The sequence below is a fragment of the Rattus norvegicus genome, chromosome 4 (genome assembly GCF_021556685.1).
Source record: "Rattus norvegicus strain SHRSP/BbbUtx chromosome 4, alternate assembly SHRSP_T2T, whole genome shotgun sequence".
NCBI lineage: Eukaryota > Metazoa > Chordata > Mammalia > Rodentia > Muridae > Rattus > Rattus norvegicus.
In genome coordinates this window covers 157,145,237-157,171,498 of record NC_141537.1, presented here as the reverse complement: position 1 = coordinate 157,171,498, position 26,262 = coordinate 157,145,237, and the positions used below count along the sequence as shown (strand labels likewise).

General features: G+C 40.5%; 1 protein-coding gene across 3 annotated transcripts in view; it reads right to left on the bottom strand.

Moving 5' to 3' along the window:
* Positions 1-26,262, bottom strand: part of Mug1 (murinoglobulin 1) — a 53,831-nt gene that overhangs the window by 8,123 nt on the left and 19,446 nt on the right. For all 3 annotated transcript variants that reach the window (XM_087658519.1, XM_087658520.1, NM_023103.1), the window contains 17 exons: positions 24,884-25,111; positions 24,613-24,676; positions 19,030-19,178; positions 17,071-17,220; positions 15,733-15,894; positions 15,034-15,115; positions 12,554-12,737; positions 11,769-11,997; positions 10,944-11,070; positions 10,565-10,686; positions 10,037-10,088; positions 8,228-8,311; positions 7,787-7,963; positions 7,495-7,582; positions 6,282-6,438; positions 5,985-6,059; positions 5,015-5,195 (listed from right to left, as the gene is read on the bottom strand). In XM_087658519.1, coding sequence (XP_087514645.1) covers positions 5,015-5,195; positions 5,985-6,059; positions 6,282-6,438; positions 7,495-7,582; positions 7,787-7,963; positions 8,228-8,311; positions 10,037-10,088; positions 10,565-10,686; positions 10,944-11,070; positions 11,769-11,997; positions 12,554-12,737; positions 15,034-15,115; positions 15,733-15,894; positions 17,071-17,220; positions 19,030-19,178; positions 24,613-24,676; positions 24,884-25,111 — 2,311 coding nt within the window. The remainder of the gene's footprint in view (positions 1-5,014; positions 5,196-5,984; positions 6,060-6,281; positions 6,439-7,494; positions 7,583-7,786; positions 7,964-8,227; positions 8,312-10,036; positions 10,089-10,564; positions 10,687-10,943; positions 11,071-11,768; positions 11,998-12,553; positions 12,738-15,033; positions 15,116-15,732; positions 15,895-17,070; positions 17,221-19,029; positions 19,179-24,612; positions 24,677-24,883; positions 25,112-26,262) is intronic.

Below are 26,262 nucleotides of genomic sequence, written 5' to 3'. Positions count from 1 at the left end.
AGAAAGTGACAATCACTATTCCTTATTATCTCTCAAGGTCAATGGACTCAATTCCCCAATAAAAAGACATAGACTAACAGACTGGATACGTAAAGAGGAACCAGCATTTTGCTGCATGCAGGAGACAAATCTTAGAGACAAAGACAGACACTATCTCAGAGTAAATGGCTGGAAAACAACTTTCCAAGCAAATGTCCTGAAGAAAGAAGCTGGAGTTGCCATTCTAATATGAAATAAAATTGACTTTCAACCAAAAGTCATTAAAAAGGATAAGGAAGGACACTTCATATTCATCAAAGGAAAAATCCACCAAGATGAACTCTCAATCATAAATATCTATGCACCAAATGCAAGGGCACCTATATTCATAAAAGAAACCTAACTAAAGCTCAAACCACACATTGCACATCATACAATAATAGTAGAGAATTTCAACACCCCACTCTCATCACTAGACAGACCATAGAAACAGAAATTAAACAGAGACATAGAGAAACTACTAGAAGTTATGAACCAAATGGATTTTACAGACATTTATAGAACATTCCATCCTAAAACAAAAAGATATACCTTCTTCTCAGCACCTCATGGAACCTTCTCCAAAATTGACCATGTAACCAGTCATAAAACAGGCCTCAACAGATACAAGAAGATAGAAATAATTCCATGCATCCTATCCGATCACCACACTCTAAAACTGGTCTTCAATAAAAACAATAATGACAGAAAGCCCACATATACATGGAAGTTGAATAATGTTCTACTCAATGACAACTGGGTCAAGGAAGAAATAAAGAAAGAAATTAAAGACTTCTTAGAATTTAACAAAAATGAAGATACTGCATTCTAAAACTTATGGGACACAATGAAAGCTCTACTAAGAGGAAAATTCATAGATCTGAGTGCCTGCAAAAAGAAAGAGGAGAGAGCATATGTCAGCAGCTTGACAGCACACCTAAAAGCTCTAGAACAAAAAGTAATAAATAAACCCAAGAGGAGTAGAAGGCAGGAAATAATCAAACTCAGAGGTGAAATCAACCAAGTAGAAATGAAAAGGACTATAAAAAAATCAACATAACCAGGATTACACAAAGAATCAAAGAAACCAGGAGCTAGTTCTTTGAGAAAATCAACAAGATAGATAAACACTTAGCCAGACTAACCAGAGGTCACAGAGAGTGTATTCCAATTAACAAAATCAGAAATGAAGAGGGAGACATAACAACAGAATCTGAAGAAATTTAAAAAAATCATCAGATCCTACTACAAAAGCCTATATTCAACAAAACTGGAAAATATGGAGGACGTGGACAATTGTCTAGACAGATACCAGGTATCAAAGTTAAATCAGGAACAAATACAACATCTAAACAACCCCATAACTTCTAAAGAAATAGAAGTAATTATTAAAAGTCTCCCAACCAAAAAGAGCCCAGGTCCAAATGGGTTCAGTGCAGAATTCTATCAGACCTTCATAGAAGACCTCATACCAATACTGTTGAAATTATTTCATAAAACAGAAACAGATGGAGCACTACAGAATTCCTTCTATGAAGCCACAATTACTCTTATACTGAAACCACACGAAGATCCAACAAAGAAATAGAACTTCAGACCAATTTCACTCATGAATACTGATGCAAAAATACTCAATAAAATTCTTGCAAACCAAATACAAGAACACATCAAAATGATCTTCCATCATGATCAAGTAGGCTTCATACCAGGGATGCAGGGATGGTTTAATATATAAAAATCAGTCAATGTAATCCACTATATAAACAAAGTCAAAGATAAGAACTACGTGATCACCTCATTAGATGCTGAGAAAGCATTTGACAAAATTCAACACCCTTTCATGATAAAAGTCATGGAAAGATCAGGAATTCAAGGCCCATACCTAAACATAGTAAAAGCAATATACAGCAAACCAATAGGTAACATCAAAGTAAATGGAGAGAAACTTGAAGCAATCCCACTAAAATCAGGGACTAGACAATGCTGCTCACTCTCTCTCTACTTATTCAATATAGTACTCAAAGTCCTAGCCAGAGCAATGAGACAGCCAAAGGAGGTCAAAGGGTACAAATTGGAAGGGAAGAAATCAAAATGTCACTATTTGCAGATGATATGATACTGTACTTAAATGACCCCAAACGTTACACCAGAGAACTTCTTAACCTGAAAAACAGCTTCAGCAAAATGTCTGGGTATAAAGTTAACTCAAACAAATCAGAAGCCTTCCTCTACACACAGGGTAAACAGGCTGACGAAGAAATCAAGGAAATGACACCCTTCACAATAGTCCCAAATTACATAAAATATCTTGGTGTGACTTTAACCAAGCAAGTGAAAGATCTGTATGATAAGAACTTCAAGTCTCTGAAGAAAGAAATTGAGGAAGATCTCAGAAGATGGAAAGATCTTCCATGCTCATGGATTGGAAGGATTAATATAGTAAGATGGCCATTCTGCCAAAAACAATCTACATATTCAATGCAATCCCCACCAAAATTCTTACTCAATTTTTTATAGAGATAGAACAATTTGTAAATTCATTTGGAATAAAAAAATGTAAGATAGCAAAAACTATACTCAACAATAGAAGAACTTCTGAGGGAATCATCATCCCTGACTTCAGACAGTATTACAGACCAATAGTCATAAAAACTGTATGGTATTGGTACAGAGACAGGCAGATCAGTGGAACAGAACTGAAGACCCAGAAATGAACCCACACACCTATAGTCACTTGATCTTTGACGAAGGTGCTAAAACCATCCAATGGAAGAAAGATAGAATTTTCAACAAATGGTGCTGGTTCAACTGGAGGTCAGCATGTAGAAAAATGCAAATCGATCCATTCTTATCACCATGTACACAGCTTAAGTCCATGTGGATCAAGGACCTCCATATCAAACCAGATACACTCAAACTAGTAGAAGAAAAAATGGGAAAGAGTCTCGAACACATGGGCACTGGGGAAAATTTCCTGAACAAAACACCAATGGCTCATGCTCTAAGATCAAGAATCAACAAATTGGACCTCATAAAACTGCAAAGCTTCTGTAAGACAAAAGACACTGTCATTAGGACAAAATGGCAAGCAACAGATTGGGAAAAGATCTTTACCATTCTTACATCTGATAGAGGGCTAATATCCAAAATATACAAAGAACTCAAGAAGTTAGCCTCCAGAGAGTCAAAGAAGCCTATTAAAATAGGGTAGAGAGTTAAACCAAACATTCTCAGCTGAGGATTATCAAATGGCCAAAAAGTGCCTAAAGAAATGTTTAATATCCTTAGTCATCAGGGAAATGCAAATCAAAACAACACTGAGATTCCACCTCACACCAGTCAGAATAGCTAATATATAACTTGTGACAGCAGATGCTGGCAAGGATGTGGAGAAAAAGTAACATTCCTACATTGTTGGTGGGATTTCAAACTGGTACAACCACTCTGGAAATCAGTCTGGAGGTTCCTCAGAAAATTGGACATTCCACTACCTGAGGACCCAGCTATACCTCTCTTGGGCACATACCCAAATGATGCTCCAACATTCAACAAAGACACATGCTCCACTATGTTTGTAGAAGCCTTATTTACAATAGCCAGAAGCTGGAAAGAAACCAAATTCCCTTCAACAGAGGAATGGATACAGAAAATGTGGTACATCTACACAATGGATTACTACTTAGCTATCAAAAACAATGGCTTCATGAAATTCATAGGCAAATGGAATGAACTAGAAAATATCATCTTGAGTGAGGTAACTCAAGCACAGAAAAACACACTTGATGTGCACTCATTGATAAGTGGATATTAGCCAAAATCCTCGAATTACCCAAGATGCAATCCACAGACCACAGAAAGCTCAAGAAAAAGGATGACCAAAATGCGGATGCTCCCCCTCCTCTTAAAAGGGGTAAAAAATCCATAGGAGGGGATATGGAAGCAAAGTTTAGAGCAGCAACCCAAGGAATGGCCATTCAGAGCCTGACCCACACCTGGCCCATATATATACAACCACCAAAACCAGATAAGATTGATGAAGCCAGAAAATGCATGCTGAAAGGAACTGGATATAGATCTCTCCTGAGAGATACATCCAGAGCATGTCCAATACAGAGGTCAATGCTATCAGCAAACCACCAAACTGAGAATAGTAGCCCCTTTGGGGGAATTAGAGGAAGTATTGAAAGAGTTGAAGGAACTTGCAACCCCATAAAAACAACAATGCCAACCAACCAGAGCTTCCAGGGACTAAACCACTACCAAAAGACTGTACATGGACTGACCCAGGGCTACAACTGCCTTCCCTTCCCTTGTTGGGGCACCAGGGGAAGGGGAAGCCCTTGGTCTTCCTAGGGTTGGAACCCCAGTGGAGGGAGATATGGGGGGGCAATAAGGGGGATGTATAGGAGGAATACCCGTCTGGGGGAGTGGAGTGAATGGGGTCTTATGGACAGGAAACTGGGAAGGTGAATAATGTTTGAATTGTAAGTAAGGAAATATAATCTAAGAAAAATTTTAAAAAAATCCTTATTTTTCAGATACTCTTTTAAAGTGTCAAGGATCCATGTAAAATGGCAGTTCTATCATAATTCACTGAGCAGCAGTGAAAGATTTTACTAAAGAGTGACTTTCCTTCTTGGTCTTAGCAACAATTTAGAAACTTTGGCCTTCTTTAATTCTAAAACATTATAAAAATAAACTTCTTTTCACAAAAGGAAAAAAAGCTAAGCTTAACTGTCTTAGTAAGACAGTAAGACCTGTGTGCATTCTACTGTGATATTATATTTGTTGGTTTTGGTCACACTATGAGCAGATGCCAAACAGAAGGCTTTTGTAGAGAAGGAAAAGTCATTTGGTAATGGGGAAGTCCAAGGAGGAACCTCAGTGTGCCATAGAGCTGGGACTAAAATGTAATGCTGTATCCATTCTCCATGTGCTCCCCTGTTTTCTTTCATGGGGGCTGGATGGAGACAAACTTGAGAACACACATTCTTACCTTCCCTTATAGCTTCCTTATCAAGGGATTTCAGGATTTCGTTTCTCTTTTCCTGGTTTCCCGCAAGAGCGAAAGCATAGGCCATCAGTGTCTTGGTGTACACAAAGCTGCCATTTCTTCCTTGCTCTATGGTCTCCCAAGATGCCTCTAGGCAGCCCAGGGCTTTGGAGACAACAGGATCCTGTTGGCAGAAAAAGAAAAACTGAGCTATTTGGGAAAAAAATGGTCCTAGAAGATCGAGGACAAATATGGAGGCTAGTGTGTTTACAATTTTCAAATTAATCTTCCCTCCCCTCTCCTCCCATCCTTCTCCTCCTTCCTTTCCACCTCCCTAGTATCTCTCTATCCCTCCCTCCCTTTACCCTCCCAATTCTTCTCCATGCATCTCTCTCCCTTCCTTTTTCCTTCCCTTCCTCCCTTATTTGCTCCTCTCTCTCTGTATCTCTCTGTCTCTTTCTCTATCTCTCTCTGTCTGCCTCTCTCTGTGTGTCCTCCCTCCATCTCCTCCCTCCCTTTTCTTCCCTCCCTCCATCCTCCCCATTCTTTCTCCCTCTTTCTCCTTCCCTCTCCCTCCCTCCCCTTCTTCCTCCCTCTCTTTCTCCTTCCTTCTCTTTCCATCCCTTCCTTTCGCCCTCCCTTTCCTCCTTTCCTTCTTCCATTCCGCCTTTCCTATCTTCTTCCTGTCATTGATTATCTGTCTACTTCTCTGCTATCTTTTGTGAGCCATTCCTTTTTATAAACTATGTTCTATATAAGATACAGACGAATAGGGACAGTATCAGAGGCTGTGATTTCAGGTTGATTTTTTTGGAACATATCCAGGATTTTGTTGAGTAAGTGGATGCTTATTAATGAAATCTGACAAGTGCAAAGCATTGTAAAAAAGGAAAGCTTCCTCTTGGCTTTAGAAAGGATAGGAAGTCACAGGCTTTGTACCACTTTGGATGCTGGAAAGCAGTGTGGCACCTACCGTGTCTGGGAGTGAACTTTCCAGAAGGGCCATGGTTATATAGGCAGAGAGGGTGATTTCATCATCGACTCCCCCCTGCAAACAACAAAGGAGAGTAATCAGCAGAAAATACAGCAAGCAAGATGTCTTCTCCTCTCATGGCCAATCCAAGTATTCAATGGAAGTTCCCATTCACATCCCCATTATGAAAAAGTACATCCCAACCTAGAGGCTTATTCCTCCCCATCGTAAGTAGTAGGACCTGACCTTGAGGAGTTATTAGGCCACCATGCTTATAAGCACTTCAGAAAAGATCACCTTCATGGCATTGTTGAACAGTGATCCGGAGCTCCTGAAGCAGCCACTGTCCTTCTGCTGCTTGGAGAGCCAGGTGAAGGCGTCGGTGATGTGTGATTCGTCGATGAAGATGAAGGCTCGAGCTTGGGCAAAAGACTTGAGCACAAAGGCTGTGAGCCTGATGGGGGAGGGGGAGTGTGGAGATGAAACCTTTGTTCTGAGGCAGCATCTCCACACATGTGTTTCCAGGGGCCAGGTTCACACTCATGAGCAATCAGTCTAAGTGTCTCTGAGCAGAACAGCTGGACAGTGTCTCTGGCTACTCCCAAGTGGTCTAACGTTCCTTGGTCCACTTGGATGGAGACGCACTAGGTGTGGTTTCAGGTGCTTCCTGCTTCCTTTCTCATTGCTCCTATATTGCGCCCTCTGGTGTTTCTCTAACACATCTGCATGCTTATCCTAGGCTTCCCCTCACTTCCTATGATTTCCTTTTGTAGAAAGAAGAATCTCCTTTCCTAAAAGCCAAAGCCATATGTTTTGTGCTTCAAAAAATTAGGTCCTTTTCTTGGTTTATCTCCAGTTTATGCCAGTCACTTTTTCCTTTGTCACCTGTTGGTTGGTTGGTTGTCTGTGTGTTTTATCTCACTAACACTGTCCTTTTGTTCTGTTTTGCTTTTGGGTTTGTTTTTAGGTGAGTAATTTTTTAAAAAAAAAAATTTATTATTTTATGTGAACACACTGTCGCTTTCTTCAGACACACCAGAAGAGGGCACCAGATCTCATTACAGATGGTTGTGAGCCACCATGTGGTTGGTTACTGGGCATTGAACTCAGGGTTTCTAGTAGAGCAGTCAGTGCTCTTAACCACTGAGCCACCTCTCTAGCCGTCAATAATACATTCTTATGCAATGCAAGGTTGCATGAAGACTGGCAAGAGGTTTTCAAGTCTGAGTTATGAGCATCTTTGAATGTTCAGTAAAATGTAGCCAGGCACTTATTGATGAACAATTTTAGAAAGAAATGAAAAATTCGGCTTACCAAAGCCACTAAAGCATATGGTGCAGAGTCAAAGGCTCAAAACAATCTTAGTTCTGCAATTCATGATTTGCACTACCTCACACATGTTCCTCCCAGGCCCAGGCATCCTCTAGACTCCCATGAAATAAGATGCATGTTGAGCTGCCGTGAGGAACAAGAATTGAACAAGGGCAAGCATACAGTGGACTCCTCTTACCAAGTGTTTCCTTGACCCTGGCCATTGTGATCCCCAAAAGCACTGTAGGAGCCATCTTTGTGTTTGTAGTTCAGTTCTCTCTGATAACCTGGAAGAGAACGCTTTGGATGTGTTCTAAGGAAACGATTACGGCAGAGACTTGCAGGTTGTAAATCTGAAGTCAGAGATACCCTCACATACCCTGGCTTATAGGACTGACCAAGAACACTGCTCAGCTCTCCCATCCAATGCTCAGCCCATTTGTAGAGAGAATGTTTACAAGAACAAGGCAGAGTTTCTGAGACTTACTGACCAGCTCTGAGGTAACCAAGGGCCTTGGACTTGATCTTCTCTGTCAGCTGTTGAGTTTCATTCAGATATTTCAGAACATAGATGTTTGGAGCAAAAAGGACCATGTTCTGCTCCCCACAGCCATAGGGCATTTGGATAAGATTTTGTGTGTTTTTTATGGCTGAACTCAAGATATCACCTGGAATTGAGAGGGTGGGACATCAGAATAGCCATTATCTTTAAGAACAAAGTAATGTCTTTATTAGAATCACTTCTCAGTGATGTGAAGGTGTTTTATGGGTGACATGTTTTGGATCCCAGGGGATATTGAGGGGATAAAGTCAGAAGAAGGTTGTGAAAGAGATCAAGGGTAGTAGTTTGAAAGCTATATTTGAAATCATGGTGGGGGCAGGGCAGTGGTAGTGACAATTGTTCCAAGTCCTTCAGAGATGGATTGACTCACCCATCACAGAGAAATGTGCTCTGGCTGAATCTTTCACTACTGTTGGTGGAAGCAGCAGAGACAATGTTTCTGACAGCTCAGCATCTTAATAAACAAAACAGACAGGTAGATGATCATCTCTGTTCTCTGCATATCTAAAGTGCCCTAAGATCAGTGGCTTCAAAACTGTGCCCTAAGCTTTGAGTTCTTGTCACCATAGAAAAATGATCTTGAGGTTAAATATCAGAAATCGACATTCCCTGGTACCACTGCCTTGTCAAACTCCACCCTCTTCCCCTTTATCACCTATTGCTTTGAAGCGCAGCATCTGTCCAAAACGGAACGTCTGAGGCTCTGTGACCTGTGTTACGCTACTTCTGTCAAAACCCTAATTAGTTATTTAAATAGACACATGAAAATGTGTTATTTATTGAATTTTGGTTTAGGAACATCCTCTCTCTCTCTCTCTCTCTCTCTTACGTGCGCACGTGTGTGTGTTTGTGTGTGTGTCTGTGTGTGTGTGTCTGTGTGTCTGTGTGTCTGTGTGTCTGTGTGTGTGTGAACTTTGCCATAAGTTGTGTTTTCTGGGAATGGGGAACGTCAATTGGGAAAATCCTCCATGACACTAGGCTGCAAGCCCATCTTGAAGCTTTTTTTTTCTTTTAATGAATAATAGATGTGAGAGGTCCTGGCCCGGTGTGCACCATCTGTGCTATATTAAGAAAGCAAACTGAGCCAGAGCAGAGCAAGCTAGGCTGTTGCATCCCTCCATAGCTTCTGCTTCAGTTCCTGCTTCCAGATCCCTGCCTGCCTTCACTTTGTGATGGACAGTGATCATGTAAGCTGATCAACACTCCAATTTTCTTTGGGTCCTTGTGTTTTATCACAATGACGGAATCCTACAACAAAGCAATGTGAAGAAACATCCAATATGTCACAATAAATGAGTGGAGAAATCCTGAGCCAGCTTTTGTTCTTCCTTGTTCCCTGAGCAGCTTGGGAGGCTTTCTGTTCCCTCCCATGCAGCTGTCATGATGGCTTTCTAAGGCAGGGATGATGGGTAGATTACATTGTAATCAGCAATGGTGAGGGGAAGCACAATTGACCAGTGAAAAGAATAGGGCTTTTCTTATCCTATCTTTGGCTTTTTTATCTATTGACAAATATGTTTTGCGTAGACACTACAAGCATTGGCTAACAGAGATGCTGGTCGTAGAGCCACTATTGTGAGTGGACAGTCCCTGACCTTATGTTTGTCCCTCATAGGGGATAGTGAGCTTCCTCTTGTACCAAGTGTTGTTATATTTCCTTTGCAATCGTTGTCTTCCAGTGTGGAACAAGGATAAAAGAGCAAAGTATAAAAACAACTACTAGAGAACAATGTTATGCTAAGTGCACACCATGATTTAGCTTGGCTTACGTATGAAATTTTTCAGTCATATAAATCTTTGCTTTTATTTATGATCTAACAAAAAACAAATATGTTTCTCAGGGTATTCTCTATATTCCCATTCCTACCTCTTTTAAAATAAAATTTTAATTGTGACCTCTTCTTACTCACTTTCTATCTATAACTTGCTAAGTATTGAGATTGAAGAAGAGGCTTTTGTATTCTAAAAATAAAAAGGGCTACAGTGTGAGGTTCTGCATAAATAATACTCTTGAGAGCTGCATTGAGTAAGTGATGATCTTAATTTACAAGACTCAGTTTTGTTAGTTTTTTTAGGGGTTATAAGGTCTGTAGATCCTGATTATTTTATAGGAATATTGTAAGATCTCTAAGTACGCAACTTAAGTTATTATTTCATTGTTGTTTTGAAAGATTCTCACCTGATGCGCAGAGAAGTGAGCTGAAGGTATGCTCTTTCTTGATTCCTTCAGGCTTGGACAAAAGGATAGGAAATCACATGACATGAGAAATCACAGTGTGTGCAAACACAGAATTGCAGGAGGCAGTTTTATGTTTTGTTTTGTTTTATTTTGTTTTATCTTTTGAGTGACAGCTTTACTTGTGAGGTCATGGGCTAGAATGGTTTCAGCATGTGAGAATTTGGGCATGCCAGGTCAAAACAAACATAATAGGGAAAGATAATAAAGAAAAATGGGTGGGGCATAATCATTAGAGGTCTAGCTTTAGGAAGATAGCCAAGGTTAGATTATCCCCCCTCACCCCATGCTTCAGTTAAAAGATTAGGTAGGGAAAAGAAGACAGAACACATATGGATTTAAAAGCATGGATTCCCCAGCTATGAACTATGTCAAGGTCGTATATTATTATATAGTTATATGTTATGTATATAGTCAACAGTGTTCCATTTTCTGGACTCAGCACACTGCTGACTGAGTAAGTTTACTCACCTCAACTATCAAGACTTTGACTACTGTGTCCTTTCTCCCGGTTTCAGGCACTGTGGCTACCTGAGAACCACAGAGCTCTGGGGACTGTTGTGCTTCCACAGACACAGAGAAATTCACATTCCCTGAAACACATGATCCAGAGAGCTGAGCTCAGATCTTCTAGGACCCTAACATCCACCAAAGACAGATCTTCAGGGTATCCTCAGATCTATGAGTGAGTCAATAGCTTGTCTTGTATTGAAGAAGGGGGTAAGCATTGGCCAGAAATAGCAATGACTGAGAGCTTCCTCTTGGGAACCCAGTGTGAAGAAACTAACTGAAAGAACCTTGCTACCCTCACCTCTTCTGGGTAGAGTCCACTTACAAAATGTTCACTCACCTAAAGATTTGGGAGTTACCAACCAGGATGAGGTGTGCCTCCCATTGGCACCAAGGCAATAAGAATCTTGGTCATTTCCCACTGGGACAGCTGTGAAATCAGGAGAAGCTTCCAGCTGCACAGCCATCTGTGGCCCCACAGGGAAAGAAATAGCAAACTAAATAAATGAAAACAATGTTGCCATAGAAGGTCAAATAGAGTGCATACAAATAGAGTGTATGTAGGCAAAAGAGTCCAGGAGGTGATAGAGGGCATGCCTAAAATGTCATGTAAGTTACACAGAAGACTTGCCTAGATTTCATCTACAGATACATGTCTAGAAATTTATTCAGCTATCATCTTTGTATTATCTACACAAACCATTGAGGAGATAATTACATATGTGTCAATTTATATGTGTTTTATTTTGATGGCAGTACTACATTTACTGTACTAGATTTTTAACTACTATTTTTAAGTATATACTTACCTGGAACAAAAGCAAAATCCACTGACAACAACCTCATATACCTATGTGAACCATGTCCTTTGATGGTATACAGAGGCTACTTGGAATATCCTATCTCTGTCAGTACAGTACATGCTGGTTAAATACTGGCCAAGTCACCTAATTTTATGTAGTGTCCATATTGTTGAACAACCCTTTGCTGTATATATGTAGCTAGACTCTGGAAATTGTTTAAGCATTTAGAACCCCTTGCTGACTGGTCCAATACAATCTTTTCCTTCCTTTCTCTCTCCTTTTCATTTAAGTCTTAGTCATAATCTACACACACTAATTGCTCTCTTCCCCTCTGGTCACCCTTAGTTCGGAAAGGCGTTTACCGGCAAGCTTGTAGGGAGGTAGTTCATCACTGTGGCCTTGAGCATGAAGGCTTCTCCACGGATCACAGAGTAGGGCATTGTGAGCTCCACAAAGAAGGGCTGGAAGGCTTGGAGAGTTGCCACAGAAGAGAGGCCAAGACCAGTGTCATTAGACAGGCAGAGGGCTCCAGCCTTCCACTCAGTGATGGTGTCAGGGACTGTCATTTCCACTTCAGTCACTCCTGAGGAGCTGGGAGAACAGAAGTGTGAAGCAGAGAGAGGGAACACATGAGTGAGTTTTCTCTGAGGTGATAACTGAGTGTGACGAGGCAGCATCCCATGAGCCATTCAAAGGAGTGGTAGGAAGTGAACAGGGTAAATGCGGCTCCAGATGGAAGAATGAAATCTTGTTTCTCCAACTCAAGTCGTAGCCCCACAACATCTCCAAGTTCATATGTTAGTGGAAAGCTGAACATAGATTTGAGGTTTTCTCTGAATTCCCATGTTCAAAATATTCAACAGTTTTATGATGTATATGGTCTGCCCCATGTAAGATGGCCTCACCTACTTTTCAACATGGTGATCCTGAATGGTTTTAACTATCAGAAAGATACATGATACATTTTATGTGCATTTTCTGGGAATGATGGAAATACATGTATTTTATAATTGTTGGGTTGATATGCTATGGTTTTGTAAATGACTAATTTCTTTGCTTATGATAAAAATCAATTAATTAGTGAAATACAAGAAAATAAAGAAAAATTTTATACCTAGCCCAAATCATACGAATGGAAATCACTTACTTTACTGTGACTAAATCCCAGATCCAGGTTTCAGGAAAATAATTCCTAATGGTCTCAATAACTGGATCTTTAGGTGGTGGATCTTTACGTGGTGGCTCTTTAGGTAGTGGACTTTTATTTACTCCCAAGGGCATCATTTCAAACTCTCCCCCTCTTGGTGAAAGTTCAGATTCCACAGCAGGTGCTATGAAGTTACAATGGAAGAAATGAACACACAGTGAGACACAATGGTACAGTGTAAATGTACCTTAATCTTCAGTTTCTTCCTGACTGTTAGACACTATTATGGCTACACTGGAAATGATGCCCCGAATCACTCATTTTGGAGGAGACTAAGCAACATCTTTTCAACAAGGTGAAACCTCATCTGGAGCAGTTGGAGTTGGAAGGAACTATGAAACATATTTTCCTGGGTTGAAATTGGAAGGTTAGTGAATGCTTACAGATCTACTGTTTCCCACAGAAGGAATGAATATCCGTAATGCGATCCTAGGTAACGAATCTCATGGCTACAATGAAAATCACTCCAGAAAAGAGCTGAATGATGTCTACATTGTCGTCAGAGATACTCTTGCCATCTTTTTTTCTTTCTTAAGATCTGTAGGATTGACCCAATGTTTTAATAGGTTTTCAATTTATATAAAAAATGGGAATAGGTATAAGTACAAACTCTTGGGTTAGAAACAGAAAGTCTATTACCCAAGAATCATAGCATTGACTTGAGTTTGGACTGGCAAGAATGTAGATTTAAAGCTGGCGATTGAGGTTCTGTACTCTGCTTTTTTTTCAAGAACGAGTTTACATGCAGATTTAGTTAGGGCTTCACCTAAGTATTCCCTATTGACTTCTAAGCATGGAGAATCTCTCCCTATTTTTTAATTCATACACACACAGAGCTGCATTTCTATAGTTCCTTCCCTGTGATCGCCACAACCTGTAACCCGACCTCGGTCTTTATATTTACCGTCAAGAACTATTTTCTAGTGTTTTACATTCTACACCCATCACCTTAACAGCTACAGGGATAGTTTCCCTTTTATTCCACTGTTTAGAGTCCTCACAGTGCCTCAGGTTCTGCTGCTTTTAGAAACTTGTGAAGACATTTCAATTTTCTTTCAACCTAGTATGAGTTAAATTAATACAGTCCAGTCAAAATAATGTTTCATTTTATGTTAAGTCATAATAATCCATTTAATATTTAGAATATAAATGATAATAAAGATAAGGCTTCATGATTTCCAGTTATATTACAGAGGTAGAGTAATAAACCGGCATGGGAAACACAAAAAAATAGACATATAGATCAATGGAAAAAAATACAAGACCCAAACACACTCAAGTAACCACAGCCAACTGATAGTTGACAGAGATGACAGAATGTACACCAGAGGAAAGATAGTGTCTTTAACAAATGGTGCTGGGAAAACTGAATGTTCACATATAGAAGAATGGAAGTCGACCTATATCTATGACCCTGCACAAAAATCAACACCAAATGGATCAATGCCCTCAACATGAAACTCAACACTGGTAGTAGAGGAAACATAGGCAGCAACCGTACAAAATGCATGTGTAGGAAAGGACTCTCTGAGGGAGATCCATTCACCTAGAGTTTAAGGTACATACTTGACAAATGGAGACCTTAAAAGACTGAAATGCTTTTGCACAACTAGAGGGCAATCAATTGAGTGAAGTGGAAGCCCAGAGAGTGGGAGAAAAATCTTTGCTAGCTATACATCTGATAGAGGATAGATATCCCAACTATATAAAGAACTGATAAAAAAGAGTGGAGTAAACAAACAGCTTGACTTAAAAAATGTGTTGTGGACCTGAACAGTGGTTTCAAAAACAATAAAAGGTTAAGACATAACTTTTAACATTGTTTGTTATGCTAGCAATTAGGGAAATGCAAATGAAAACAACCGAGATTTCATCTCACCCCAATCAGGATGGCTAAGGGCAACAAAATAACTGACAACAAGTGCTGGAGAAGATATGGGTAAAGGGAGCCCTCATTCAGTGTTGGTGGGGATGCAAATGGTGCAGTCACTCTGAAAGGAACTCAGACGAGAGGAAGAGGGGAAGACTAAGTGGTTAGTTGGTTAGTATATGAGTGTGCTTTTTTTCTTCCTATCCTCTCCTTTATTTGCAATGCCTGACTTTTCTGTCCCTTTCCTCTCTAATGCATAGGGAACTCTCTTCACCTCTCATGACCCATCTGCAAAAGTTCTTCCCACTTCACACAATGACCCTGTACCACAATGACTATGGCATTTTTGTCTTCTTTTAACATTGACTTAAAGATCTTCAGCCTTCAACTTCCTTGTAGTAGCAGCGTATTTTCTGGGCACATTTCATTCTGGTAAACTTGGTCTCTTTTCCTCTACACGGATGCTCTACATGTGCACCAATTTCATTTTACCAGCTTCCATAAACAATTCACATTTATGTTGCTCTCAATATATAGATTTGAATTTTACCTGATAGTACAACCATGTTCATTTCATAACAATATGTAGGATGTTTGATCTTCAAGTTGGTGAATGCTGTTAAACCCATGTCCTAGAAAGAAAAGTACTAATCAAGCAAAATATCTCAAAATTGTGAGAAAAAGTCTATATAAAAAATCTCAGTAACTATTTCACATACAGTTTTACATGTTCAAGTAGAATTCCTACTCAAATTCTGTGTCTCATACTCCTGGAGTGTGGTGAGGAACATAAAGTTTATAGAGAGGCTCATTTGCAGGCCTGCTTTCTCGTACAGTGCTGCCATTTAAAGAAGTCGCTCACAGTCATGCTTGGCAGCACATGCCTTTAATCCCAGTACTTGAGAGGCAGACAGATCTCTGTGACTTTGAGGCCAGCCTGGTCTACAGAGTGAGAACCAGGACAACATAGAGCTACATAATGAGAGCCTGTCCTTAAAACCATTAATAATAATGATAATAGTTAATAAGAATAATGATAATGATAATAATAATAAAGTCAGTTCCCCTCTCTGTGTCAGTTCCTCCATAGAGAGAAAACAATAGTCTAGACTGTCCACTTTCAAAGATATAGATTTTGGAAAGCTTAGGAGTGAACCCTAAGTCTAAGCCTAAAATTCTTTACTAATATAGGGCTTCATTAAACCTAAATAATTCACATAGCAGCAGGTCAATAGACAGCATGGCTCACCCTCACATATCTGTAGACATCCTTCTCTCGTCCATATGGTACTGAGTATGTGAGCTCTTCAGTGTCTCTTGGTTGGTACATCAAACAATCATATTCGTCTTCAAATGGATGATAAGAACTTGGAATGAAGTTGCTGTCTTGCATACCTGGTAGATCATATATCTGTAAGAGACAGGAGATGAGAAGGCATGTTGGAGCACTTTCCGAGTTATCTTTGGCTGACATTGTGGTTCCAGAGTTGACTGACTGGTTGGCTCTGGCAGGGTCCTCTTTCTTGGGTTTCTTCGAGGATTCTCAAAAGAAAAAATCACTGTGATCACCACAAATACCTGAATGTTCAAGAAAATAGCTGTCCTCATCAAAAGTGTGGATACCCAGAGCATGGAGAGGGCAGTGTGGGCTGAGCAAGGAAACCCCACCCCTTTTAAACAACGCTTTTGTTTTAAAACTAAATGCTTGTATTTGTCAGCTAAAAACAACTGGTCAGGAAATTTCTTGTTTAAAATATTTGGAAAAAGTAAAAATCAAACAGAGAAACGTTTTAGCAGGATACTTTCCAAAGCATGTTCTGCACGTGCATCACAAAATCTCATGATTAAACTAATTAAATACTGGTTTAACTTATGTGTCAGTTTAGGACTGGTAAGTTCCCAGCAGTATCGGAACTAAAGATATCGGTTTTTAAATTTACATGTCTACCTTACATTCTAAAACATGCTATTATCGATAATAATTTTTACACTATTAGTGATCATAAAATTATTCCTAATCAGTCCTGTTTTTAATTCAATATAAAGAAGAGGTTTTCTTCATTATTTTGGGTGAGACTCTTGTAAATAGTGCGTGGTTCACTTGTGCTTCTGAGAATTTTCAAAACGAGGTGAGAACCTTGCATTTTAAAATTTAAATTTTTAAACCACTATATATCCTTTTATTTCTTATTCTGGAGAACTCTTGAGATGTGCAAGATTCTATTCGTATAAACGTTTTCGTTTGGCTCCCACATGCCGTGTGAGTCTGAAAAGCTCTGTCATGTACATATGCAGAGGACAAGCCACCTCTGTGGGAGGACAGGTCCAGTATAGGCACAGAAGTTTTTACAACTCAGAGAGCCTCTTTTCCTTCTCTGTCTTCAGTTTATTGGCTAAAGTTTTCTGATCTGTTCTCTGGGATTTTAGAGTGAAGAGCTCCCTTACAGACACTGTCAGCATGAAATGCAGTATTTTAGTGTTCAAGAGCTCTCGGGGCCGAACAAGCAATTTCATCAGAACTAGGGCCACTTCCGGCCCAGAGCCCACTCTGTTGACCTTTTTTGAACAGAAGCTAAAGGGGACTCACCAAGGAAGGGGAGAGCTCAGCCTCAGGCTTCAGCAGCAGCACGCTTTGGTCCACAGCTCTCAGGCCACAGAGGGACTGAGGAGAAGCTGTAACCCGCATATGGGTTTGTGAGGCTGGAAGACTTTGGGATGGGCTGAAGCTCAGGTGCACCTGGGGGAAGGAAAATCAAGCTTTAGCAGGGGTTGGGTTCCTGCCTTGCAGCCCTGAAACCTGCCACATGGAGTCACCCGGGAACTCTGCAGACACATGTGTTTTTCCAGATTATGAATACTGTCAGAAGCATAACTGAGCTTTGTTGTTTCCCCTTTCTCCCCTGGGATTGATTTAGGAAAACAGGAAATGTGTCAGTCAAACTCCAAAGCAACAAATGACAATTTCAGATCCCCGAAATCTTGCGAATAGATCATTTTTGGTGTCTGTGCACATGTATGTGACTGTTCAGCAATGCACACACGTGTGCGGGTGTATGTATCCATGCACCCAGCAGAGGCCAGAGGAGGGTTTGGGTGCCCTGCTCACACACAGTGCCTTATTCTCTTGAGAATGTCCATGGAACTAAACTGGCAGCAGGCAAGTCCCAGCAATTCTCCTGCCTCTAACCTCCACATCACTGGGGTTATAGGACCCTTTGGTCACGCCTGGCTTTTACATGAGTGCTGGGATCAGAATTCAGTGCCAGCAGTGCTATTTCCTACCGAGCCATCTCTGCAGCCCTGAAGTTACACTTCCTCTCTCTCCACCTCCTCTTCTCCCTCTCCCCTCCCCATCTTCCCCTTCCCATCTTCCCCTCCTATCTCTCTCCATCTCTATCTTTCTCTGTCCCTGTCCCTGTCCCTGTCCCTGTCCCTGTCCCTGTCCCTGTCCCTGTCCTTCTCCTTTCCTTCCTCTGTCCCGCCCTCCAGCCCTCTCCCTTCTCTTTCTGTGTGTCTCTCTCTGGTGAGGTTTTTTTGAGACAATGTATTTTGTGTGTGTGTGCAGCCCTGGCTCTCCTGGAACTCACTCTGTAGACCAGGCTGGCATCAAACTCAGAGATCTGCCTGCCTCCTGAGTGTTGGCATAAAGGGATCACAACAAAAACCCCCAACAAAATTACTCATTTTAAAGGACTTTTTCACAAAGAATCTTATACATGGGGTAGAAAAATCAGTATTCCAATTGGAAATAAGTCTACTTCTGCCTTTCTGTCTGTCTACCGATCATCTACCATTCATCTTCATCTCTCAATGCTTCCTATTTCATTTCAGTGAGTGAAGCAAATTGGTTTGCAGTGAAAGGGGCCAAGAAAGCAGATCAGAGGCAACGTTAACTACTCTAGACCAAGCAAAGCATAGATGCTCACCAACAGACACAGTTTCAACGGCCTAATGTGAACAGGTACTAAAGATCTATGATGCTACACACATTCAATAGCAAAGGCCTTAGGTTCTTATCACACGTATAGAAAAATCATAATGAAAAACTGGAGGGAAATAAAGGCACCAACAATTGATAGGCCTGGGTCCTCTGACTGGATTATGTGACTGAGTTCATGGGACATTAAGGGTCTATGAGATGACTCAGTGGGTAAACGCTCCTGCCGGCAAGTCTGTTGACCTGAGCATGACCTCTGTGACTCACGAATAAGGAGAACATGGACTTCTAAAACTTCTCTTTCTGCCACAAGTGTTCATTTACATGTGCATGTGCATACACAGATAAATACAGCACAAAGTAAGCTTCACAATGTTAAAGTAGGTACTAAGGATTCATTCTCCTCCCCTGCTGTCCACCTCCTTGTTTCCTTTCTCTTAAACCTCTGACCATGTGTGTGGTTTGTGAACTCAAATCTGGCACTCTGGAACCGTTCTCATCTTTGCCAATAGGCACACAGCAATGACTGGGTTTAGCATATTGATCTGAAATCTGTGTCTTTAAGACTCCCATGTTTTAAATAGAAACTTTAGGTAATAAATCCCTTACTTTGTTGCGAAGACATTTTTCAACTTGAAACGTTACAGAATCTGCAATCACTTCTCCATCAGGCAAGATGGTGTAGATGAGCATTTTAGCCACGGGAACCATGCTGAACTCCACAGGGATCTCCAAGGCGAAGTTGCCTTGTACTTGAGCTGGAGGGAATGGGAAGAGATGGTTATGGGTCAGAATACTGACAGGAAAACACAAATAACTGAACACAGGGATTTGGAGGACTGTCTAGATGTGAGAGGTGTCTTCCTGTCCTGCGGTTAGTTGTTTGCTAATGATCTCAGGAGGGTATCTCAAAGAAAATCTCCCACCAGGATGTTAACTGTCAAAGTTATATTGGTTATTGATAGCCAATCATATACTAACCTCATATCTCTTTTATACCTCGGCATCTCAAACAGCATGTTAGATCTTCCTGTTATAAAAATGATGAGACAACCCTGGCTTTTGTCCCTTTTATTTATTATTCAGATAAAAGGAAAAATGATAAGAGTAAATCCTGGTACTTGGCGAGCTGAAAATTAATAATCACCTCAGAGGAGCCAGACACATTTGATAGAACAGGCATTGCTTTGTACTGAACTGGTTTTCAATGCAATGTTCACAGTATTTACTTCTCTTCAGAGAACTTTATGCATTTTGAAGTCTCACTTATTGTTTCTGGTGACCCTGAGGGGACTCATAAAACTTCTCAAGATCGATGCTCTGATTCCCTCTTAGTGTTTGTTGAAGAACTGACTGCATATCTTATTGAACAACTGAATAGTTTTTATAATTGATCAATGACAAGGAAGCCCCCTTTCAGTGAATTTGTTGAGTATCCACTGAGTATCAACCACTTCTAGAAATTACTTGAAAGTTATCTGTGACTGCATGGAGCACACAGGTTTACATCTAGAACATGCTATTAGTCAGTGTCAATAATAATTTTGAAGCTATGAGAGTGATCATATAACTATTCCTAACCAGTCCTGGTTTTAATTCAATATGAAGAAGAGTTTTACTGTCCTTATCTTGGGTGAGACGCCTGTAAACAGTGCATGGTTTCAATTGTGCTCCCTGCAGTTGACATGGCCATGAAGGGAGATGAATAATAGAAGCTAAATTATAGAAAATGTGTTTGCCAACCCCATAACTCCTAAGGAAATAGAAGCAGTCATTAAAGGTCTCCCAACCGAAAAGAGCCCAGGTCCACACGAGTTTAGTGCAGAATTCTATCAGACCTTCATAGAAGACCTCATACCAATATTATCCAAACTATTCCACAAAATTGAAACAAATGGTTCACTACCGAATTCCTTCTATGAAGCCACAATTACTCTTATACCTAAACCACACAAAGACCCAACAAAGAAAGACAACTTCAGACTAATTTCCCTTATGAATATCGACGCAAAAATACTCAATAATATTCTAGCAAACCGAATCCAAGAGCACATCAAAACAATCATCCACCATGATCGAGTAGGCTTCATCCCAGGCATGCAGGGATGGTTTAATATATGGAAAACCATCAACGTGATCCATTACATAAACAAACTGAAAGAACAAAACCACATGATCATTTAATTAGATGCTGAGAAAGCATTTGACAAAATTCAACACCCTTTCATGATAAAAGTCCTGGAAAGAATAGGAATTCAAGGCCCATACCTAAACATAGTAAAAGCCATATACAGCAAACCAGTTGCTAACATTAAACTAAATGGAGAGAAACTTGAAGCAATCCCACTAAAATCAGGGACTAGACAAGGCTGCCCACTCTCTCCCTACTTATTCCATATAGTCCTTGAAGTTCTAGCCAGAGCAATCAGACAACAAAAGGAGGTCAAGGGGATACAGATCAGAAAAGAAGAAGTCAAAATATCACTATTTGCAGATGATATGATAGTATATTTAAGTGATCCCAAAAGTTCCACCAGAGAACTACTAAAGCTGATAAACAACTTCAGCAAAGTGGCTGGGTATAAAATTAACTCAAATAAATCAGTAGCCTTCCTCTACACAAAAGAGAAACAAGCCGAGAAAGAAATTAGGGAAACAACACCCTTCATAATAGTCCCAAATAATATAAAGTACCTCGGAGTGACTTTAACCAAGCAAGTAAAAGATCTGTACAATAAGAACTGCAAGCCTCTGAAGAAAGAAATTGAAGAAGACGTGAGAAGATGGAAATGAGAAGATGGAAAGATCTCCCATGCTCATGGATTGGCAGGATTTATATAGTAAAATTGGCCATTTTACCAAAAGCGATCTACAGATTCAATGCAATCCCCATCAAAATTCCAATTCTTCAAAGAGTTAGACAGAACAATTTGGAAATTCATCTGGAATAACAAAAAACCCAGGATAGCTAAAACTATCATCAACAATAAAAGCGCTTCAGGGGGAATCACTATCCCTGAACTCAAGCAGTATTACAGAGCAATAGTGATAAAAACTGCATGGTATTGGTACAGAGACAGACAGATAGACCAATGGAATAGAATTGAAGACCCAGAAAGGAACCCACACACTCATGGTCACTTGATTTTTGACAAAGGAGCCAAAACCATCCAATGGAAAAAAGATACCATTTTCAGCAAATGGTGCTGGTTCAACTGGAGGTCAACATGTAGAAGAATGCAGATTGATCCATGCTTATCACCCTGTACAAAACTTAAGTCCAAGTGGATCAAGACGTCCACATCAAACCAGATACACTCAAACTAATAGAAGAAAAACTAGGGAAGCATCTGGAACACATGAGTACTGAAGAAAATTTCCTGAACAAAACACCAATGGCTTATGCTCTAAGATCAAGAATCGACAAATGGGATGTCATAAACCTGCAAAGCTTCTGTAAGGCAAAGGACACTGTGGTTAGGACAAAACGGCAACCAACAGATTGGGAAAAGATCTTTACCAATCCTACAACAGATAGAGGCCTTATATCTAAAATATACAAAGAACTCAAGAAGTTACACCACAGGGGGACAAAGAACCCTATTAAAAAATGGGGTTCAGAGCTAAACAAAGAATTCACAGCTGAGGAATGCCGAATGGCTGAGAAACACCTAAAGGAATGTTCAACATCTTTAGTCATAAGGGAAATGCAAATCAAAACAACCCTGAGATTTCACCTCACACCAGTGAGAATGGCTAAGATCAAAAACTCAGGTGACAGCAGTTGCTGGCGAGGATGCGGAGAAAGAGGAACACTCCTCCATTGTTGGTGGAGTTGCAGACTGGTACAACCATTCTGGAAATCAGTCTGGAGGTTCCTCAGAAAATTGGACATTGAACTGCCTGAGGATCCAGCTATACCTCACTTGGGCATATACCCAAAAGATGCCCCAACATATAAAAAAGACACGTGCTCCACTATGTTCATCGCAGCCTTATTTATAATAGCCAGAAGCTGGAAAGAACCCAGATGCCCTTCAACAGAGGAATGGATACAGAAAATGTGGTACATCTACACAATGGAATATTACTCAGCTATCAAAAACAACGAGTTTATGAAATTCGTAGGCAAATGGTTGGAACTGGAAAATATCATCCTGAGTGAGGTAACCCAATCACAGAAAGACATACATGGTATGCACTCATTGATAAGTGGCTATTAGCCCAAATGCTTGAATTACCCTAGATGCCTAGAACAAATGAAACTCAAGACGGATGATCAAAATGTGAATGCTTCACTCCTTCTTTAAAAGGGGAACAAGAATACCCTTGGCAGGGAAGAGAGAGGCAAAGATTAAAACAGACACAGAAGGAACACCCATTCAGAGCCTGCCCCACATGTGGCCCATACATATACAGCCACCCAATTAGACAAGATGGATGAAGCAAAGAAGTGCAGACTGACAGGAGCCGGATGTAGATCGCTCCTGAGAGAGACAGCCAGAATACAGCAAATACAGAGGCGAATCCCAGCAGCAAACCACTGAACTGAGAATAGGACCCCCGTTGAAGGAATCAGAGAAAGAACTGGAAGAGCTTGAAGGGGCTCGAGACCCCATATGTACAACAATGCCAAGCAACCAGAGCTTCCAGGGACTAAGCCACTACCTAAAGACTATACATGGACTCACCCTGGACTCTGACCTCATAGGTAGCAATGAATATCCTAGTAAGAGCACCAGTGGAAGGGGAAGCCCTGGGTCCTGCTAAGACTGAACCCCCAGTGAACTATACTGTTGGGGGGAGGGTGGCAATGGGGGGAGGGTTGGGAGGGGAACACCCATAAGGAAGGGGAGGAGGGAGGGGGATGTTTGCCCGGAAACCGAGAAAGGGAATAACACTCGAAATGTATATAATTCTCAAGTTAATTAAAAAAAAAAAAAAGAAAATGTGTTTGCATGTGGTAAGTGCTCTTTGGGAAGGGAAGGATGACCAGAACAGAGCATCGAGGTTACCAGGATTCAGTGGTGACTTGGGATTTTAAGGAGTGGGTGGAAGAGGCCCGATTAAGGGAGTGACAAGTGAGTCAAGTTTCAGTAGAACTGAGCAAGTATCAGGAGATGACAGGGTGACTTGACTCAGAAGTCACAGCAGCTATGGTTTCCTGCCCAAGACCTTCACAACAGCCAATCCATCAATATTCCAGCATGGAAGGGGAGGGGTTTGTGAAGACCCACTCTTAGCTAAGGAGCTAACACAGTTGATGGCTGCTGAGAGGAGGAAGAGTCAGATCTCTTCAGTGATGTGGCTCCTGGTAGACTGCCCATGTTTCAGGGACTGGCCCAATACCTCCTCATGTATGGGTAGCACTCACTGAATTCAATAGGTTAAAAAAGACATAAAATAAGAAAGGGGCCTGGTGTGGTAGGCAGAGAGGATTTGGAGAGAGTGGATTAGTGCGGAGAGTGTATGATTAAAATACATTGGATAAATAAATGAATGTAATTTTCAAAGAATAAATAAAATGTCTTTAAAGGTAAAAATAAAGGACTGGAGAGAAAGAGAGAGAGAGAGAGAGAACAGAAGTTAAGATCACTTAATGTTCTTCAAGTTTGATTCCCAGCACCCACACGAGGGTGTTCAGATCTCTATAATTCTGGCTCCAGGATAACTAGGGGATCTGATGCCTCTAGCTTTCAGAGGACCTGTATTGACATGCCGATAGTTACCCAAAGCACTTCACACATAATTTAAAAATAATAAAAATGAATCAAATACATGAAAACCATTGTAGCAGAATGGGAAATACCAAGGCTACAGATTATTACTATTTTTTTGGACAGACACTAAGATAACTCCTTTGCCATGTTGGGAATAATCTGCATGTGAGTGCACAGTTTCTGCACATGGGTCATATCTCGAGGTACATTGTGTACTCAGGTGTTACTTATTCACAATAGATATTTCACCATGTCAAAGGATACTCAGTTTGGGACTCTGGGACTTTTCCCCTGAAGGTCATGGTATGAGTAATAACTCACATTAGAGGGCAGAGCCATGAGATCCTACTGTGGAGAATGTTTACGGAGACACACAAACATGATGGCACTGCTAGTTGTTCAGTCATGAGATTCCATGGTGCGTATGTGGACACTCAGTTGGAGAAATGTTTCGGTGTGAGGAAACACTTACATACTCCTGGCTCCACTTGATGAGTGTGGTTTCCAGTCTGGAGGATGCTGCCCTGGGCCATGACCTACAATGGAAAGTATTTTCCAAACTTACATCTGTGTTTTGCAAGGCTTTCTTCTAACTGTGCTAGAAGAAATAGAAGAATCTATTGTACTCCAGGCAGAAATACCCAGCCTAGATCTCAATGAGTCAGGAAAGACATGGTCTTTTCTTTTCTCTTTTTCTTTCTTTTCTTTTCTTTTCTTTTTTCCAACTTGGACCCAGAACTCACCAGGTAGTGGAAAACAATCTGTGGCAGCACTCCCAAGACCTGCCCCTTCAGAATAAAATGCGCCTGAACTGTGTGGATCTGGTTGCAGGGCAAGACGCCAGCTTCTGTGTCAAGGTAGATGTAGCTCTTGCTGAGGGAGTAAACAGCATAGGCCGTATGATGTTCCTCTGCGTGTCTTTCTGCTGTGCAAGAGGAATGGATACATGAACTTTCCTCCTTGTGGTAGACCTGGAGAAACAAGAAAATACTATGCCGTAGACTGCCTAGGCAGAATATCTCTTCTGTGATGACTCAGCAGATTTTCCCATCTCTTTTAATGATTGAATATTTTGTATATCTTATTAAAAATGGAGGGAAATTTCATTAAATGAATTGATGTCTAACACCCCAAATTTTCAGAATTGAGGCAAATATTTATACTTGGGAAGAGAGAAAAGGGAGGTGAATTATTTTTATGAGACAAAGGAAGTATTTTTTGTGCATCTAATATATAATGAATTTTTTTACATATATAAATTTTAGTGCATAATGAATGTACAAATTAATGGGCTGATGAGGACCTTTTCATATATTAATGTAAAGTACTCTGAGTGTACTCATCCACCGTACTACCCAATCCTATGCTTCGTGCTGCCTTCCTTCTTCCTTAATAGACCCTTCTACTTCCACTGTGTTCTTTCCACACATGGCGGACATTTTCTCCTAGTCTTATACTTTTTTCTTTAGTTGACAATTTCTATATCCATTCATCTCTCTATACACAAGATGGCTTTCTTATAATCATCTGATTAAAAGTTGTGAGTAAATGTGCATGTATTTCCGATTTTCTCTATCCACTCATGTAACAGTGGGCTTTTCCACCTGTGCCCAAGTCCATGAAATAATGACTCCGAGACTGGATTATTACGAATAATTGTCTAGTCCAAAACTTTGGCTGCTCCTGTAGGTCACCATTAATTATCCTTTTTATTCTATTCTGTTGGTTACCTCTCCTCAGTTTGAGGTTAACCCCCCATGCCTGACTTTATACCAGAAATCTTCTCTGTACCAGAATTTTTAACTCCCTGTTTCCTGCCTGAAGTAATAGGCCAACAGCATTTTATTGACAGGTAATGCTTCTATACATTGCATAAGAGAGTCTCTGTAAACACTCATCCATCACTAGGCATTAAAGTTGGCTCCATTGCTCAAATTGTGTTGAGAACTGCTGAGATTGCCATGGGGATGTAGATCTCTATTATATGTTAGCTTTGATTCATATGGACATGCATATGACTGTAGCATGCCTGCACTATACACTGCTTTCATTTTGGGTGTTTGTAGAAGCTCTGAGTTTCATGGTCATACTAATTTACCTTCTCACCAGCTGTGCATATAGG